Source organism: Muntiacus reevesi, chromosome 2 (genome assembly GCF_963930625.1).
Source record: "Muntiacus reevesi chromosome 2, mMunRee1.1, whole genome shotgun sequence".
In the NCBI taxonomy this organism is placed as follows: Eukaryota; Metazoa; Chordata; class Mammalia; order Artiodactyla; family Cervidae; genus Muntiacus; species Muntiacus reevesi.
The window spans coordinates 198,560,356-198,575,865 of NC_089250.1; the positions used below are offsets into that span (position 1 = coordinate 198,560,356).

General features: G+C 52.1%; 1 protein-coding gene across 1 annotated transcript in view; it reads left to right on the top strand.

The window, feature by feature from the left end:
• Positions 1-15,087, top strand: part of POLR3E (RNA polymerase III subunit E) — a 30,903-nt gene extending 15,816 nt beyond the window's left edge. The window contains exons 10-21 of the mRNA XM_065924481.1: positions 1,016-1,101; positions 1,365-1,409; positions 1,503-1,594; positions 2,406-2,526; positions 5,100-5,181; positions 6,437-6,496; positions 6,595-6,752; positions 7,241-7,302; positions 7,878-8,404; positions 10,689-10,766; positions 13,033-13,158; positions 14,278-15,087. Of these exons, the coding sequence (XP_065780553.1) occupies positions 1,016-1,101; positions 1,365-1,409; positions 1,503-1,594; positions 2,406-2,526; positions 5,100-5,181; positions 6,437-6,496; positions 6,595-6,752; positions 7,241-7,302; positions 7,878-8,404; positions 10,689-10,766; positions 13,033-13,158; positions 14,278-14,334 (1,494 nt within the window). The 3' untranslated portion in view covers positions 14,335-15,087. The remainder of the gene's footprint in view (positions 1-1,015; positions 1,102-1,364; positions 1,410-1,502; positions 1,595-2,405; positions 2,527-5,099; positions 5,182-6,436; positions 6,497-6,594; positions 6,753-7,240; positions 7,303-7,877; positions 8,405-10,688; positions 10,767-13,032; positions 13,159-14,277) is intronic.
• The last annotated feature ends 423 nt before the right edge of the window (positions 15,088-15,510 follow it).

Sequence of the window (15,510 nt, forward strand, 5' to 3'; positions counted from 1 at the left end):
GTGGCCTCATCGTCTCACTTCCACTTTCTTTCAGACTGAATTCTAGCCACTTAGTAGTGCTACGAGGAGAGAGGTTAGGTTCTGGGGGCAGGTTGTCCTGTGTTCCCGCTTTCCTGCCTGGGCGCCCACGGGGAGTGAGTGACCGTGTCACCGGTGGAGGTGGTGGCCAATGGGCTCTTGCTGAGTGTGAGCCTCTTGTTGGGCTCAGTGAGGCTGGGGTTTGGTTACATACTTTTATGCATCATGGGCCACGAATGAAGACTAGACACCCCATCAGGTGCTCCATGGAGAATCAGCCATCTGTCCCATGGCTGAGTTCACTGTGCACCTCACCTGCCAAGGGTGATTTTTACTGTACTTGACTTAGAGCCCAGTCCTTGAAACTATATTGAGTAAGGGAAGCAATTGAATATTAGCTCACAAAGACACCACAGGCTCCGGCTCCCTAACATTTTTGTCTAGGTGGAGCAACTTCTGGAACCTTCCTGAAAGAGATTTTTGTGTTGACAGAGCCTTAGACTTTGGGTCAGACTTCCAAAAGCTCTCCTGTTTCCTGGTGTGTAACCTTCGGCAAGTTACTTAACCTCTCTGAACCTCAGTTTCCTCATCTATAAAATGGGAATAATAATAACGGTTCCTAACTTCATGTTATTTTGGGGATGGGATGAGTTGGGGTGTGTGTACAGCCATGGGGACAGAGCCTGGCGCATACTAGGTGCTCAGTGAGGGCTCGGTGTTATTTTTGTCATTGCTGTCTGTGTTCCTGTATCAGACGGCACTGAGGCACAGGTGCGCTGGGACTGTGCAGTCATAAAGGCAGGAAGGAATGTGGTTGAGGCCACATGCAGAGGCCTTGAGTGCTCTGCTCAGGAAGTCGGTATGGTCCTGTGGCCGGCCTTGGAGCCGGACAGTGGGTGACTGGAGCAGAAGGTGATGCAAGGCTGAAAACTGGATTGCAGGGGGAGGCCTGGAATGTTGGCTGAGGTTCCTCTGACTCCCTTTTCCTCCCCCGCAGGACAGTCGCTCTGAGCACGAGCGCCAGTACCTGCTGTGCCAGGGCTCCAGTGGGGTTGAGAACACGGAGCTCGTCAAGTCCCCCAGGTGAGATCGGCCAGGCCGGGGCTGCGGAGGGCTGCTGAACCTGACTCTGGCTCCGGGAGCATCCCTCTCTCGTGGGTTCTGCCTTGAGACTGTGGCCCCTTCTGTAACATGGTGGGAAGATGTGGAGGGGTCCATCGTCCTCTGGAGAGGGCCAGGAGGGGTTGTGGGACTTCGGGGCGGTGGCTTGGATACAACCTGGTTGGGGACCAGGGTGGGGCAAGGACAGAGCCCTGCAAGCTGCTGACCGTTCTCTCCCCCAACAGTGAGTACCTCATGATGCTGATGCCCCCCAGCCAGGAGGAGGAGAAGTGAGTAGAGGGGCCAGATGTCTTTCCCCACTACCCCTTAGCACCCGCCAACCTGCCCCTGGCCTCCTAACCCTCGGCGTTGGTTTTCAATAGAGACAAACCCGTGGCCCCCAGTAATGTCCTGTCCATGGCCCAGCTGCGCACCCTGCCCCTGGCTGATCAGATCAAGATCCTGATGAAAAATGGTGAGTGGGCAGCCCTGCCCTGGAGGGGGGCCCAGCCTTGCCACCTCCTGGGGAAGTGGAGTTGGAACGGACTTAAGGACCCAGGAGCGAGGCCCAAGGCCTTTGGAAAGTGCACTGAAGCTGGTGACGAGCCACAGGTCCTATAAGGAGCTAAGGTAGCTGCGGGCTGAGGTGAAGATGCAGAGGTGGGGCTTCTTAAAGGATTGTGCAGAGCCTCGCGCGTGAGCATGAGCTGTGTTCATTTTCACAGTGAAGTGTGTCCCCTCAGCAGGCTCCCCACAGTGAGGACTCTGAGGCCAGAACCTTCAGAAAGGACGTGAGCCTCAAACCTCAGAGCTGAGTCCCAGGTCCTAGGCTCCTCTGAGATGCCAGCATGAGGGGCTGTGGGGCCGGAGTGGAGAGGGGAGCTCCCCAGGGTCCAGGCTGCTGGCCTTGCTCCAGAAAACATGGGCCTCCTCAGACCCTGCCACTGCTCACTAGGGCTGGGGGCTCAGTTGGGGGTGGGGAGAGCAGAGCACCGTGATCAAGTGCGTGAACTTTGGACCCAGATGGCCTGAGTTCAAGTCCTGTCTCTGTCACTCACTAGCCAAGTGATCGTGGGTGAATTTTGAAACCTTCTTGGGCTGGGTCTTCCTCATGAGGCACTCCTGCCTTCCTCCTCGGGTATTCCTCCAGGGCTCAGTGAGAGGCGGGTGCCTGCCCGGAGTGAGAAGCCAGTGGCTGCAGCTGTTATTTCCCACTGTCCTGCTGGACTTGTTACGTGAGCCCAGGCCCCTCTTGGCTTGTCTGATGTCTCCTGTGTCCCCCTCAGTGAAGGTCATGCCTTTTGCCAACTTGATGAGCCTCCTGGGCCCCTCTGTCGACTCCGTGGCTGTTCTGCGTGGCATCCAGAAGGTGGCGATGTTGGTCCAAGGAAACTGGGTGGTGAAGAGGTAAGTTCCTTCTAGTCCCTTAGTTGGGAGCACTTAACCCATTTAAATTGAATGTAAGTACTGACTTACTGACTGACAAAAACTCTTTAAGTTTTGGGCTTAAATCTACCTTAGTGCTTTCTGTTTTTCCTGCTTACACTGCATTTTATGTTCATTTTTACCTTCTTTTCTTTCTTGACTCTTTCAGTGATTACCCTGTGGATTTCTCAATTTAATATTAGTTGCTACTTTTTACCCTCATCCATGACAGTTCAACAACCTGTAGGATATTTTATGTTGACCTTCCTCTCAACTCATTTGTCATTGTATTGGTATATTTTAATTTTCTGTTTTAAACCCTGTAAGACATTATGTTATCCAGTTAATATCCTTTTTTTAAATGAATTAATTTATTTTGCTCATCATTTCTTTCTGTGTCTCTGAGTTTCTAACCATGATGATTTCCTTCTGCAAAGGTGAGCGTCTGTAGGTCATAAATTTGTTTCCGCTCTGTCCGGAAATGTCTCTTTCACCTTTGTTCTTAAAAGAATATTTTTGTTTTGTTTTTAATTTTATTGGAGCAATGGCTGATTTACAATGTTAGGGATATTTTTTATTGAGTATAGAATTCTAATTTGGTTATATTTCCTTTCCTCCCGGTTATTAAATTCCAATAGAATTTCATTGTATTCTGACCTTCATTGTTTTTATTGTCTATCCAATGTATGTTCCACTGTCTGACATATGTTTCTTTGTTTCTCTCTGGCTGCATTTAATATTTTTTCTTATTTTGGTTTTGGTTTTCCACAGCTCATTAAGATGTGCCTAAGTGGGAATTTCTTATATATCCTGTTGGGCTTCATGGGTCCTGGATTTGTGGCTTGCTGCCTTTAGTAGTTTCTCTTTCGTGATTCCTTCTCCAGACTCTGCCTCCTCCCTAGACGGTTGGTTTCTAGGGGGCAGGGACTGTCTTGACTGGTACTAGGTATAATGCCTGGCACATGGCCGACCCTTGGTAAACCTGACTACGTTTAACGCACACTTGAATTATATTATTTCTAAATTGTATAAGGTAGAACACATTGAATACTCACTGTTTAGGAATGTGATACAAAGTGAGCAATCTGTCAAAGTATAAATTGTTCTAGATTTTTTTAAAAGTTGTTGATTGTGAAAAGTCCATCATTTCCCAGTTGGTTGGCCAAGAAAACTGCAAAGTATGTTCATGTTACCACCACATGGTGACAGCCTTGCCCTGGAAAACGGACGATCCCTGTTGTGCTTTCTGGGGCCTGGCAGCATTTAATTATGAAGGCCTTTGGGGTGGCACATCACCTGTTAATCGGGACCGCGTATGTGTGTGTGTGCTGTGGGTGGATGAAAGCCGGGGGGAGACCGTGCCCCCAGAGCCCTGGGGCCGTGTGCCCACGGGAGGCCCAGAGACTCGCCAGGCGCCTGGCAACTGGGCAGCCGCAGAGCGGGGGTTCACGCTGGCCCAGCGCTGCCGCACCCCGATCTGCTCATGGCCTGTCGGTCCTGTGACTTGAACGTGGGCCCGCCGGCGTTCTGTGTGCCCGGTGCTTTGGGGCTCGCTGCCACCCGTGTGGGCGGTGGTCTTCCCATGCCCCGTCCTTCGGTGTCCCCGTGAGGACGCGATACGGAGTGCTCCTGTTGGTTGAGTAAATGTGTCTGGACTGCTTGTTCCGTGCCCTGCCCTGTGCTGTCTGGTCCTTAGGAAACTGAGGCGAGGCCTGGGGTCTAGGGGTGAGGTGGGCACCATGACAGTCCAGTGCATGGACCCCATTGACTCACTAGTGGGCATCTGCTGTCCATGTGGCAGAGGTGGACAGCCCAGGCCAGGGCGCTGTCCTGTAGGGCTTTCAAGGTGGGCACAGCTCAGCCTTGAAGGAAGGCAGTAGTTGGGTGCCAGGTGGGCTTGAGGGGGCTAGGGGAGGCAGGCAGAGCAAAGGAGTATGTGTCGCTGGGCAGCAGGGTCTGCCTCTGGATGTGGGGTCAGGATTATGCTGTGGAAATGCTTTTAAGCTTTGGCGCCTGTCATTTGCCCTTGAAGGTTGCTGAACCTTGAGTGCTGGTCCCATTCTCCCCAAAGGCTTCAACCTCACCCATGCTTGGGGTCTGTCCAGATCCCAACCCCTGACCCCTCCTGCCTCAACTCACGCTGCCCACTCCTTCCCTTTGGGCCAGGGGTAAGGCCTTGGGTGTTGCTTCACTGCGGGCCTCTCTTGGCATCTTACCTGCTGTACATGTGGGACTCGCTGTCCTCCAGAGTCCTGGGCTCAGCCTGTCTGTCTCTGAGCCCCTGACCCTCCGACCATGCAGGGGCCTTGGGGCTGGGCCCGTGTGTGAGGGAGGCGTTGGGAAAGGGGTAGGAGAGGAACTCGGGTCTGTGTAGGGGAGGCTGCTGCTTTCCTCCACACGGGTTCAGGGAGCCAGGCTCCCGGGGAAAAGGGCGGGTGATGGGAGCCATTGGGGCCCATGTTGGAAAGAGGCCTGGGCTTCCGCTCAGAACTTGAGGGAGTGGGAGGCAGGAGGCTGAGGACAGGGCCTGACCAGCCACCGCGTCCCCTTGGCAGTGACATCCTGTACCCCAAGGACTCCTCCAGCCCTCACAGTGGCGTGCCGGCCGAGGTGCTCTGCAGGGGCCGAGACTTTGTGGTAAGTGCCCAGGCCCTCTGGCCTCCCGGCGGAGGGTGGGGGGCTCGGGGGGTGGATGGGGCTGCACAGTGTCCCGGACCTCGCCCAGGCAGCGGGCAAAGGGCCGGAACTGGGGCCCGGTGGGGCGGTGGGGAGTAGAGGGCTCTGGACTCTGTCTTGCCTCTCCCTCCTCTCGGACCCTGGAGTCATAAGAACCTTTGAGTTCTTAGCCTGGAAGCCCATAGGTAGATTCTGACCAAGGAGCTATTTGACCTGAGTGATGTTTTTAAAATGATGACTTACTGTCTATTTTTACAAAAAGCAATCAGATTCATGCTAGATTTCTGCCTTGTCATGAATAATTGGACAGTCTGGTATCTCTGGACCTAAACCCCCAAAGAGCAGCTACTTTGAATGGGCTGACACTCCCTGTTCACCACAGTCCCTGGCACACTCTTCCCTGCACTGTGGCTATGGGCTTCAGCCACTCCTGAGCTGGCTCATCCCTCCACCCCGTCACCCTGTCCTGCCCCCCACCCCACCCCCACGCTTATCCAGAGCTGAAGTCCCAGCCAAGGTATCCCTCCTCAGGGCTTGGCCCCTGAGCTGCTGCGGCTTGCACTCCCTCCCTTGACCTTGGCAGTGGGCTTTGAGTTTGCAGCAGTGTCTCCTTGGAGCTGTCTGTGGTGACCTTGGTGAGCTCATGCACAGGTCTGATCATACCAGGCAGCCCTAAGCTGTTTAGGGAAGTGTTTCCATTTTCTCTTTTCTCACCCGGGTGTCCCGGCTCCTTTGGGTACTGAGCATCTGGATGCCTGTGTGGCTTATTTTCATCTCTGGGGATCAGGGTGCAGCGGATCGACGGCCACGTTCACACTGGCACACGTGTGCGGCTCAGCCTTCGCTGCCTGTCAGCTCTTCTCTGTTTATGCAGACACTGTCATATGGGTTGTCTGGGAGAGGGTCTTGTCAGGTCTGAGTTGTTGTCGGTGACATACGGGCCAGGCATGCCCCACCCCAGGAAGCTTCTGTGCTGTGGAGTGGGTCCAGCTGCCCTCCTGGAGGAGGTGGCCCTGGAGCTCCTCCACAAAGGAGGAGACGGAGGCTCAGGGTGGAAGTGACTGCCCACAGCCAGTATCCAGACCCAGTCTGCCCAACACCCCAGCCTGGCCTGGGGCCTCCGCTCTGTGCCCTCATCCCAGGCTCCCAGGACAGCAGCAGGGGCTTGGGGGACAGTCCTAGGAGTCCTGGAATCACACCTCTTTTTCTGCCTCAGATGTGGAAGTTCACACAGAGCCGGTGGGTGGTAAGGAAGGAGGTGGCAGCGGTGACTAAGGTAAGTGGTGTCCTGCTTGATCGGAGGCCTGGTCCCGCCACTGCAGGGATGGGGGCTGAGTGGGGCTGGGCGTGCCTCACCTGGCCTCCTCCCCGCAGCTCTGCACGGAAGACGTGAAGGACTTTCTGGAGCACATGGCTGTAGTGAGGATCAACAAGGGCTGGGAGTTCATTCTGCCTTATGACGGGGAGTTCATCAAGAAGCATCCAGACGTGGTGCAGCGGCAGCACATGCTGTGGACAGGCATCCAGGCCAAGTGAGAGCCTGCCGGGCAGACGAGGGGCAGCCAGGCAGAGGACTCTCTCGTCATGCCCGGCCACCCCGGCTTTAGCAGGGAGCACAGCCTGGCTGTGACTGGGATGACAACTGCCGGCTTGGAGCTGTGCGCACCCCTCCTCCACTCAGGTGGACTTTGCTGCATGATCCCAGAGCCCCCTGGCAGAGACCTGGCACAGCCCCTCCTGCTGATCCGAGCTCACCGGCCTCTCTTCTGAGGGGTCGGGGAGGGATGGGAAAGCACTCAGGAGCAAGGTCCCAGGCTTGTGTAGCCCAAGGCAGGCTGACGGGAGGCCGGCCAAGGAAGGGAGGGTGGGCTGCCACTGCCCACCCCCCCTATTCAGCTCCCAGCTGCAGGCAGGGACCACCAAGGCTCCACATGTGTGGCATCTTGTGGGGACGTTTCTGTTGGGAGGCAGATGACCGGGGATGTGATTTACAGTTAAGAGGGTTTGTTCTTCCTTTCAGGTTAGAAAAAGTTTATAATCTTGTGAAGGAAGCCATGCCAAAGAAGCCGGACGGACAATCAGGTGTGGAGGGCGTTGGCTGGGTGGGCCCTCACCCTGACCCTGGCTCCAGAAGGGCTGCTTTTCTGGAGCTTGTCAGGGCTCTGCTCTGAGTGGGTGTGGGGCTCAGTGGTGGCTGCCCTTCTGTGCCCTCTTCCCCTTCCCCACAGACCTCAGCTGAAGGCTTATCTAGTGGCAAAGCCTTGCCTCAGGGACTGAGGCTTCTGGACTCCAGGGCGGTGCCTGGGTTCCAGGCCTGGAGACTTCTCGCCCTCTTGCATTGGCAGGGTGGCTACTGGCAGGGACTCAGCTACTACTACTTCAGACCTACTGGGTCTCTGAATGTGGAAATCTGACTTTTCCGGTTCTGTGTCTTCCCCCATGGTTGGGGTAGCCAGATTCCTTCTGGGTATGGTGGTGGTGAGAGGCAAGACTGAGCTACTTGCTTCTGCATCAGCTGGCTTGCATTTTTCCTGTCCCCTTCCACTGGTCAGCAGTGTGTCCCCATTCTAACAGAGGGGCGTGTCCATGGGGCAGAGGGGCTGTGGGCCCTTCCCTGCATGGTCTACACTGTCCTGAGCAGCCCTGTCTTCTCCCAGGGCCTGTGGGGCTGGTCTCTGGGGACCAGAGAGTTCAAGTCGCCAAAAGACAGGCCCAGCAGAACCACGCGCTGCTGGAGCGGGAGCTGCAGCGGAGGAAGGAGCAGCTGCAGGCGTCCGCGGTCCTGCCCGGCGTGCGGATCAAGGAGGAGCCCATGAGTGAGGAGGGGGAGGACGAAGAAGAGCGGGAGGCGGAGGACGAAGAGGAACCCATGGACACCTCGCCCGGTGGTGGCCTCCACGGTGGGCTGGCCAACGGGCTGCCTGCCGGGCGGGCAGCAGGCGGGGACAGCTTCAATGGGCACCCGCCCTCCGGCTCTGCCGGCAACCCCGTAGCCCGGGAACTCAGGGCCTTTGTGCAGGCCACCTTTCAGAAACAGTTTGTGCTCACCCTGAGCGAACTCAAGCGCCTCTTCAACCTGCACTTGGCCAGCCTGCCCCCCGGCCACATGCTGTTCAGCGGCATCTCAGACCGCATGCTGCAGGACACGGTGCTGGCCGCCGGCTGCAAGCAGATACTGGTGCCTGTAAGTAGCGCCTGCGGGCCCGGCGGCAGACGAGGCCCCGTGGAGGGCTCCCGGGCACGCACGCCTGTCCGGGAGAAAGTGGCTGTGGGAGAGAGGCTGGCATCCAGAGGGGCCTGAGCCTTGCTGGCTTTGGGGAAGCAGCTGTTGGTAGGGTGCGTGGGGCAGGGGCCCTTGGGAGACCGCTGGCCTTGCTGTAGATCTCGGTTCCCATGTGCTTGCTGTGTGCGCCATTGGGCGGTCAGCCTCCCAGCCCTGCACCCTTATCTGAAGTGGGCGAATGGTAGTTTTGTGTCACGGGCTTTGGTGAGGGCTGAGTGGGCGCCTATAGGCCATCCCCTGTTGCCTGGCACACAGGAGGGCTTTGGCCATGCCAGCTCCCGTCCTGGGGTCTAGCCCCTTCCTCTGTCAGCACCCCACCCATTCCTGCCAGCTTTGCCATTTTTTACGATGATTTCACTCCTGGTGTCATTTGATCTTATAGTAACTGCAGATGAAGAAACTGAGTTTCAAAGAAATAAAATGTACTTGGCCAGGAAGTGATAGAGCCGGATATTGAACCTCAGTACAGTGGCTGCAAGTCTTAAATCCTTTCTGCTGCTGCTGAGACGAACTGAGCTCTCCCCAGAGCCCTCGGCTGTGCCTGGGTACTGGTGGGCCTCCCTGTCCTAGCGCTGGCTGGCCAGCACGAGCTGTGGCTTCTCAATGAGCATTTCTGGCGCTGAGCCTGCAGGTGCAGGGTGGGCCACCTCCGCCCCGGGCTCCTTGTCTTGTCCTGTCGTTGGAAGGGGCCCTAGAGGGGAGGAAATACAGGAGCAGAGGGATCTTTGGAGACCATCTCCCTGAGCTGAGGGTACAAGGGTGCCCGGCTGGGTGTGCTCTTCATTCTCCTCCCAGGCTCTGTCCAGACCTGTCAGCAAGTCGGGTGAAGTGGGGCTGTGTCTGCCTCTTAACAAGGGGCACTGATGTCCGCAGTGTCAGGTCAGAAGCACATGCAGCCTTGGGTGATCTGAGGCAAAGGCCCTGTGTGTGAGGAGCAGAAACTAGGACAAGAGGCCCTGACTCCCAAGCCGGCTGGCGTGTCCCAGGGGATCTGGCCCTCGTGGCAAGGGGCCTCCTTGGTGAGGTGTCTACAGAAGGTAACTGGGGTTTGGGCGCCCTGCACTATTTGGAGCCTCCCTTGTCCACCTAGCAAATGCGTTCAGTTACCTGCAGACTCACCTTTCTCTGAGCCAGGCAAGGCAGGGGTGCCTGCCTGATGTTAGCCAGGCCATCTTGGGCTATTGGAGGGGATAGAGGACAAGGGACATGGAGTGGCTGTCCCCAGGACCTGCTTGTCCTGCCGCTTCTCAGTAGGGTCGGCATCCCTGCTGAGAAGACCCTGGCCTTCTCTTCCAGCTCTCTTGCTGACTCCCTTCTGTATCTTAGTCATGTCCAAGGTGGAAGATTCCTCAGACCTGTCCAGCCTCATTTTTTTCTTTTTTTTTTTTTTGTTTTAACACAAGGGAGCTGAGGCCCAGGGAGAGCGCGTATACTCAGACTCTACTCCTCATTCTACTGCTTATTAGCTGTGTGACCATGAACTCGGAGTAAACCTCTGCATGGGACTTCGCTCGTGGAGAGTGGCTCCCTCACTGGTAGCAAATGAGATTTAAAGCCCACCTGCGACTTTACGTGGCAGGAACTGTTACTGTTACTTGGGTTGTGGCGCCAAAGCCGGAACCCACTCTGCCAGGAGCCCTTTCCACCGTCCCCTTCTCCAGGCACCAGGCGCCTGGGCTGCCCTCTACGTGGTCCATCCTCAGACTCTGCTGGGCCACGTGGCACGGGCTGCTCAGGGTGGATCAGGGCCTCTAGCCCATGCTGACACGGCTTTTGTAGGAGGGACTGAAAGGAATCCCACGATACTCCTAAGGAATTAGTGGGGTAGGAGTGCTTCTTAAACACCTTTGAGGGTTGATTGAGGGTGGGAGGATGCTGGATGTTAAAGCAGAAGGGAGAGCTAGTGGCAGGCTGATGGGAAAAACAAGCTGCCTCACCGCCTTCCCAAGCATCTCTGACTTCAGGCCGGGCGTGCCTGCTCCTCACAGAAGTGGTCTCTGCGCGTGTGGCTGGTGAGGAGGGAGAAGAGGAGGCAGGTTTGCATCCACCCTCCGCTAGTAAGAGGCAGAAGCTGGGACTGGGACTCTGTGCCCAGAACTGGGCGGGCACAGACCGGTAGGCCCAAGGAGAGGGTGGGTTCGTGTGTTAAAGCCAAACAGCCAGCTCACGCCCAGGCCTCGGTCAGTTTCCCCCACAGACGGCTGCTTCCCCGGATGAGCAGAAGGTGTTCGCCCTCTGGGAGTCTGGAGACATTAGTGACCAGGTGAGGTGACCTTCCCGTCTCCCCAGGAGGGAGCAGGGCAGTGTTCTGCAGGGGGGAGACCTTTGGGGAGACCCAAAGTGTAGTCGTGTCCATTTCAGCCACTCCCAGTTTTAAATATTCTGTTTCTGTGTCTCCGAATATTTCAAAACATACTGGATGTGCCAGTGGTGTGAGCCAAAAGCAGTGGTTTCCAAATGTCAGGCTGGACTGGCTGCATCAGAAACACCTTTTAAGAAGTATAGGACTGACCCCCAGAGATTCAGTTCAGTTCTATAGGAATGGGGTAGGGTCCTAGGTATTTGTTTCTACAAAGCCTTCTAGATGATTCTGCTGCCCAGCCAGGCTTGTGAAGCGCTGATGGACCGCATTTCTCAGGTGACTGATGGTGGCGGGAATCAAAAGGATTTCTCATCAGTCTCAGATGTCAGGTCAGATGTCAGAGAAGTCAGTCCTTTCGCCTCTAGTCAGACCTGGACAAGAATGAACAGAATATGAATTCACCCAGCAGGATCTGAGGTCCAGAAGTTTTCCTTAAATCATGAGCTTGCCTGAATTTTAAAGATTGAGATTTAATTGCTAGACTCCAATAGATCTGTCCTTTTCCAGGTCTTGTCCTTAGGAATGGGGAGAGAGGGAGTGAGCAAAAGCCCCCACTAAGATCTGTGTCCCCTTTTGCCTCTTAGAAGGAGACTGACAGGCAGGCTGAGAACACCAGAGGGACGGGGCCTTCTGGGATGGAGAGCTATCTGGAGCAGGTCTCTGTGCTTTTGGCCAGAGTGGGTGGCATCTGGGTTTCCTTCTCTTGAACTATTCCAGTAATTAAAAGGAAAAAAAGGTAGTAAGTGTGTGTTCTTCAAAACAAATAAGACTGAAAGTTGTATGGGAAACTGGTCTCCTGCTTTGCCTGACCCGATTCCCACTCCTCAGAGGCACTTTTTAACTACAAGGTATCTTTATATATATATATACACACACACACACATAAACACACACACACATATACATAAATTGTGCATCTGCTATTTGATGTCTCACCTTGTTATTTTCAATGGACTTCTGGTTGCATTAGTTGAGGATTTAGTTTTCAGTTATGTTGGAAGAATGTGGACTGGTGTGGGACGTATTTTTTTAATTACATCACATATCAATGCTAGACTAGAAATGTGTTCATTGTGGAGACAAATATCAGTAGTTTACCATGTTCATTTCTTTTTTATACTGCTTTTCTTGTTTTCACTTGCATGGTTTTCTGAACATGTAGATACCATCAAGACTACTGTTCTTGAGTCCCAGACGCCTCTCCAGTGGGACCAGCTCCATGTCTCTTGCTGGCTTGCAATCTTGCGTCTTCCTTGTTGCTCAATCTTAGCTTCTAAGGGAACCAGAGGGGTTGTCTGCATTCTTCCATGTCTTAAAATAGCTTTCTTTTGTCCTCAAGTATTATTTGTCTGGGACTAGGGTTTTGGAGGGCCAAGCATTTTCCTCTGAATTTAACATACTGTTCCATCGTATTCAAGCTTTCAGAGTTGTCCATTTCCGTGGTCCTCTTTTTCTCGGTCTTTCCAGTTTGATCCACATCCTTCCCTTAAACCAGACTTAAAGTTTTATTCTTACCCTGCATATAGCACACCAGTGCATCTCCAGATGTGCCCTTGTGTGGGTTATTACTGTGCTGGATGGTTGAGTCATCCTTACGAAGTACTGAAATTTCTTTACCTGTTTTTTCTCTATTCTTTTGGAATTCTTAGGTCACATGTTAGACATAGTGGATCAAATCTTTTCTCTCTCATTTAACACCTTTTGTTCTTTTGGAGGGATTTTGACAGTCTTCTCTCCTTTCTATTTTTCTGTGGGACATACTGCTTTTCATGGCATCCTGTCTTATTTATGCATCAGGACTTTAAGCCACTCGCTCCTCATCCTATCCTGTCTTCATGCAGTTAATGTTGTGGCTCCCCTGCCTGCTCAGTCAGTTATCCTCTTGTTTTTCTATCACACGGAAGTATGTCTAAAAACTGCTCCTCTGCTGATGGCTTCACTGGCATTTTTGTTCTTGTGTGCATGTATCTTTATTTCTTCATTTTATTGGGGTCTCTCCCAGGAGATGACAAACTGGCCATACGTGTTTGTCTTTAACAGAAGTCCTAAGCAAGGACTTGGATCACAGACTAGTGTGGAGTTGGGTTTTTTGCTTTAGATTTCTTATTTATTGATGTTTCTGTTTTAGATGATTACTTCCCGTAATAACATGTTTTTGCTACTAAAGCATCGACAGGTTTTGCTTGAAATTTTTTCCAAAAATTACCGGGTGCGCCGGAACATGATCCAGGCTCGGCTGACTCAAGAGTGTGGAGAAGATCTGAGTAAACAGGAGGTGGATAAAGTGCTAAAGGTACATCCATTTTTGGTATAATAATATGCAGAGGCTCTGAGCTTCTGTTCCGACCGTGAGCCTGAGAACCACGATGCCCACAGCTGGCTCCTCCCTGTCTTAGGTGGAGACTGACTGGAAAGGGATCTCATCTGGTACCCTTCCTGTGGCTGTGCTTATTAATCAGGCTTCCTCTGCACCCCTCCCCAGCCTGCTGGGTCTTCAGCAGCAGATCATTGGCATTGGTCTGGTGGGTTTATGCAAAAGGACTAAATTGAGTAAGATGTAAACTCCATTAATAGTCTAGCGGTCATCATCCTTTACAGTGACAGGGCCTAGATTAGAATCCTTACCCCACTCCTCCTTTGAATTGTGCACCACTTTTTCCCTGTAACCACATACTAGCTCTTGTGCTCCTTGCTTGTAGTAGAACAATTTTTAAATCAAATTTAAAAAGAAATAAAAATATTTAATTCCTATTAGGCATTGGCTTCCCTGTGGCTCAGATGGTAAAGAATGTGCATGCAGTGCAGGAGACCTGGGTTTGATCCCTGGGTCAGGAAGATCCCCTGGAGCAGGGAATGGCTACTCACTCCAGTACTCCTGCCTGGAGAATTCCATGGACAGAGGAGCCTGGTGGGCTACAGTCCGTGGGGTTGCAAAGAGTCAGACACAACTGAGTGACTCAACACTTTTTTTCATAATGTCTTTATGAGTTGACTGTGTGGCAGATACCATACTTGCAGAAGCATTTAGTTTTAGCAAATATTTAGCATTCAGTTTTACTGAAAAATGATGACAGATTCCCTATATTCTAGTATTCTTATATTCCAGGTCCATAGATGCTGATGCAATTTGTGAAGCACCTTTTTTCTAGTTAGCTTATTCATATATCTTTTGTATCTTGTGTTTATAAAGCACATTCGTTTATAGTCCCTCACTCTTAAGACACCCCTGGGGAAAGAAGGGGTTGAGACCCACGCATGGAGGAGGCTGGGCAGTGACGACCACAGCGTCAGGCAGGTCTTGATCTCCTGTTTGTGTTCTCTCCATGAATCATAAATCAGGTTTTGATATTCTGCACAGAATGTGTTCCTTTTCCTGCTAATGTCTGCTCTCAACATGTTTCTTTATTCATAGGACTGCTGTGTAAGCTACGGTGGCATGTGGTACCTTAAAGGGACGGTACAGTCTTGACAACAGTTGCAAATCACTAACCCAGTGAATCCAAGCCCAAGGACGGATGGCAGAGCCAGCAGAGGTGGAAGTAGAGTTTCGGTTGCTTCAGAAGACTCGGAGCAAGAGGAACTGACCACCTCTCGGCCGGGGGCCTCACGCTGTCCAGTGGACAGAGGGGATCATACCCAGCCAGTGGCAGGGTCACCTTGAAGTAGATGGCTCCCAGAAGAGACCAGCTGGGACCTCCTTTGCAGTACAGTTTGAAATTCGTGATGTATTTTGCTTATTATTTGGTTTCATTCTCATAATAAAGAAAGAGAGTGTACACTGTCACCAGCAGGATGGTGAAAATCATGGTTTAATATTTTACTTTCAAACTTAATGCCAATAAGATCTGAGTTATGTTTACAAGATGAAGAAAACCTCGAGGTTTTTAATATTTAAAATGCCTGGAAGCCAATATTAAGTCTTCAATTATCTATCTGCTAAGACTTCTGCCAACTTCATTAAACAAACCAAACCGAATTGTTTCACTGTTGGTTTCCTGTGGCCATTTTACCTTTTAAAACAACCTACTTTAAGTTGCAGTCTCAACTGTTTACATGAACCATAGCAAAAAATCAGAATCAAATACAATTTATTCTCAATGTTTGCATATGGATGCAAATAAAACGAGGTAAGTATGGAACAATGTATAAGTGAGGTCATCACACTTTGATGTAGAAAATTTATATTTTGTGTATTTTTAAAATAAATGCTAACACTAACCTGGCATCATGGTGCTGCTGTCTTCAGATGGTTGCAAGAAGGCAGTGCTGTCTGCTCCCAGAGCCTTGTATGTCCATCAGGGGGATGGCAGCCAGCGGCACTGCCCGGTGGAACTGTACAGTCACATATGTAATTGTAAAATTTTCTAGTGCACATATTAAAGATAGTACAAAGAAACTTGTTAAATTTTTATGTATTTTACTTAGCCTAATATAGCTAAAATATCAACATGTAATAAAAATATTAAATTTTTTTGGTACCAAGTTTTTACTATCTGATATCTTATACACTGTGTAGTCCATGGGGTCACAAAGAGACACGACTGAGCGACTTTCACTTTCACTTTTCATCTTATCACACTGGCAGTTTGGAATAGCTACAGTTTTAGTGCTCAGTTGCCACATGTGGCTGGCCCATAGTGACCAG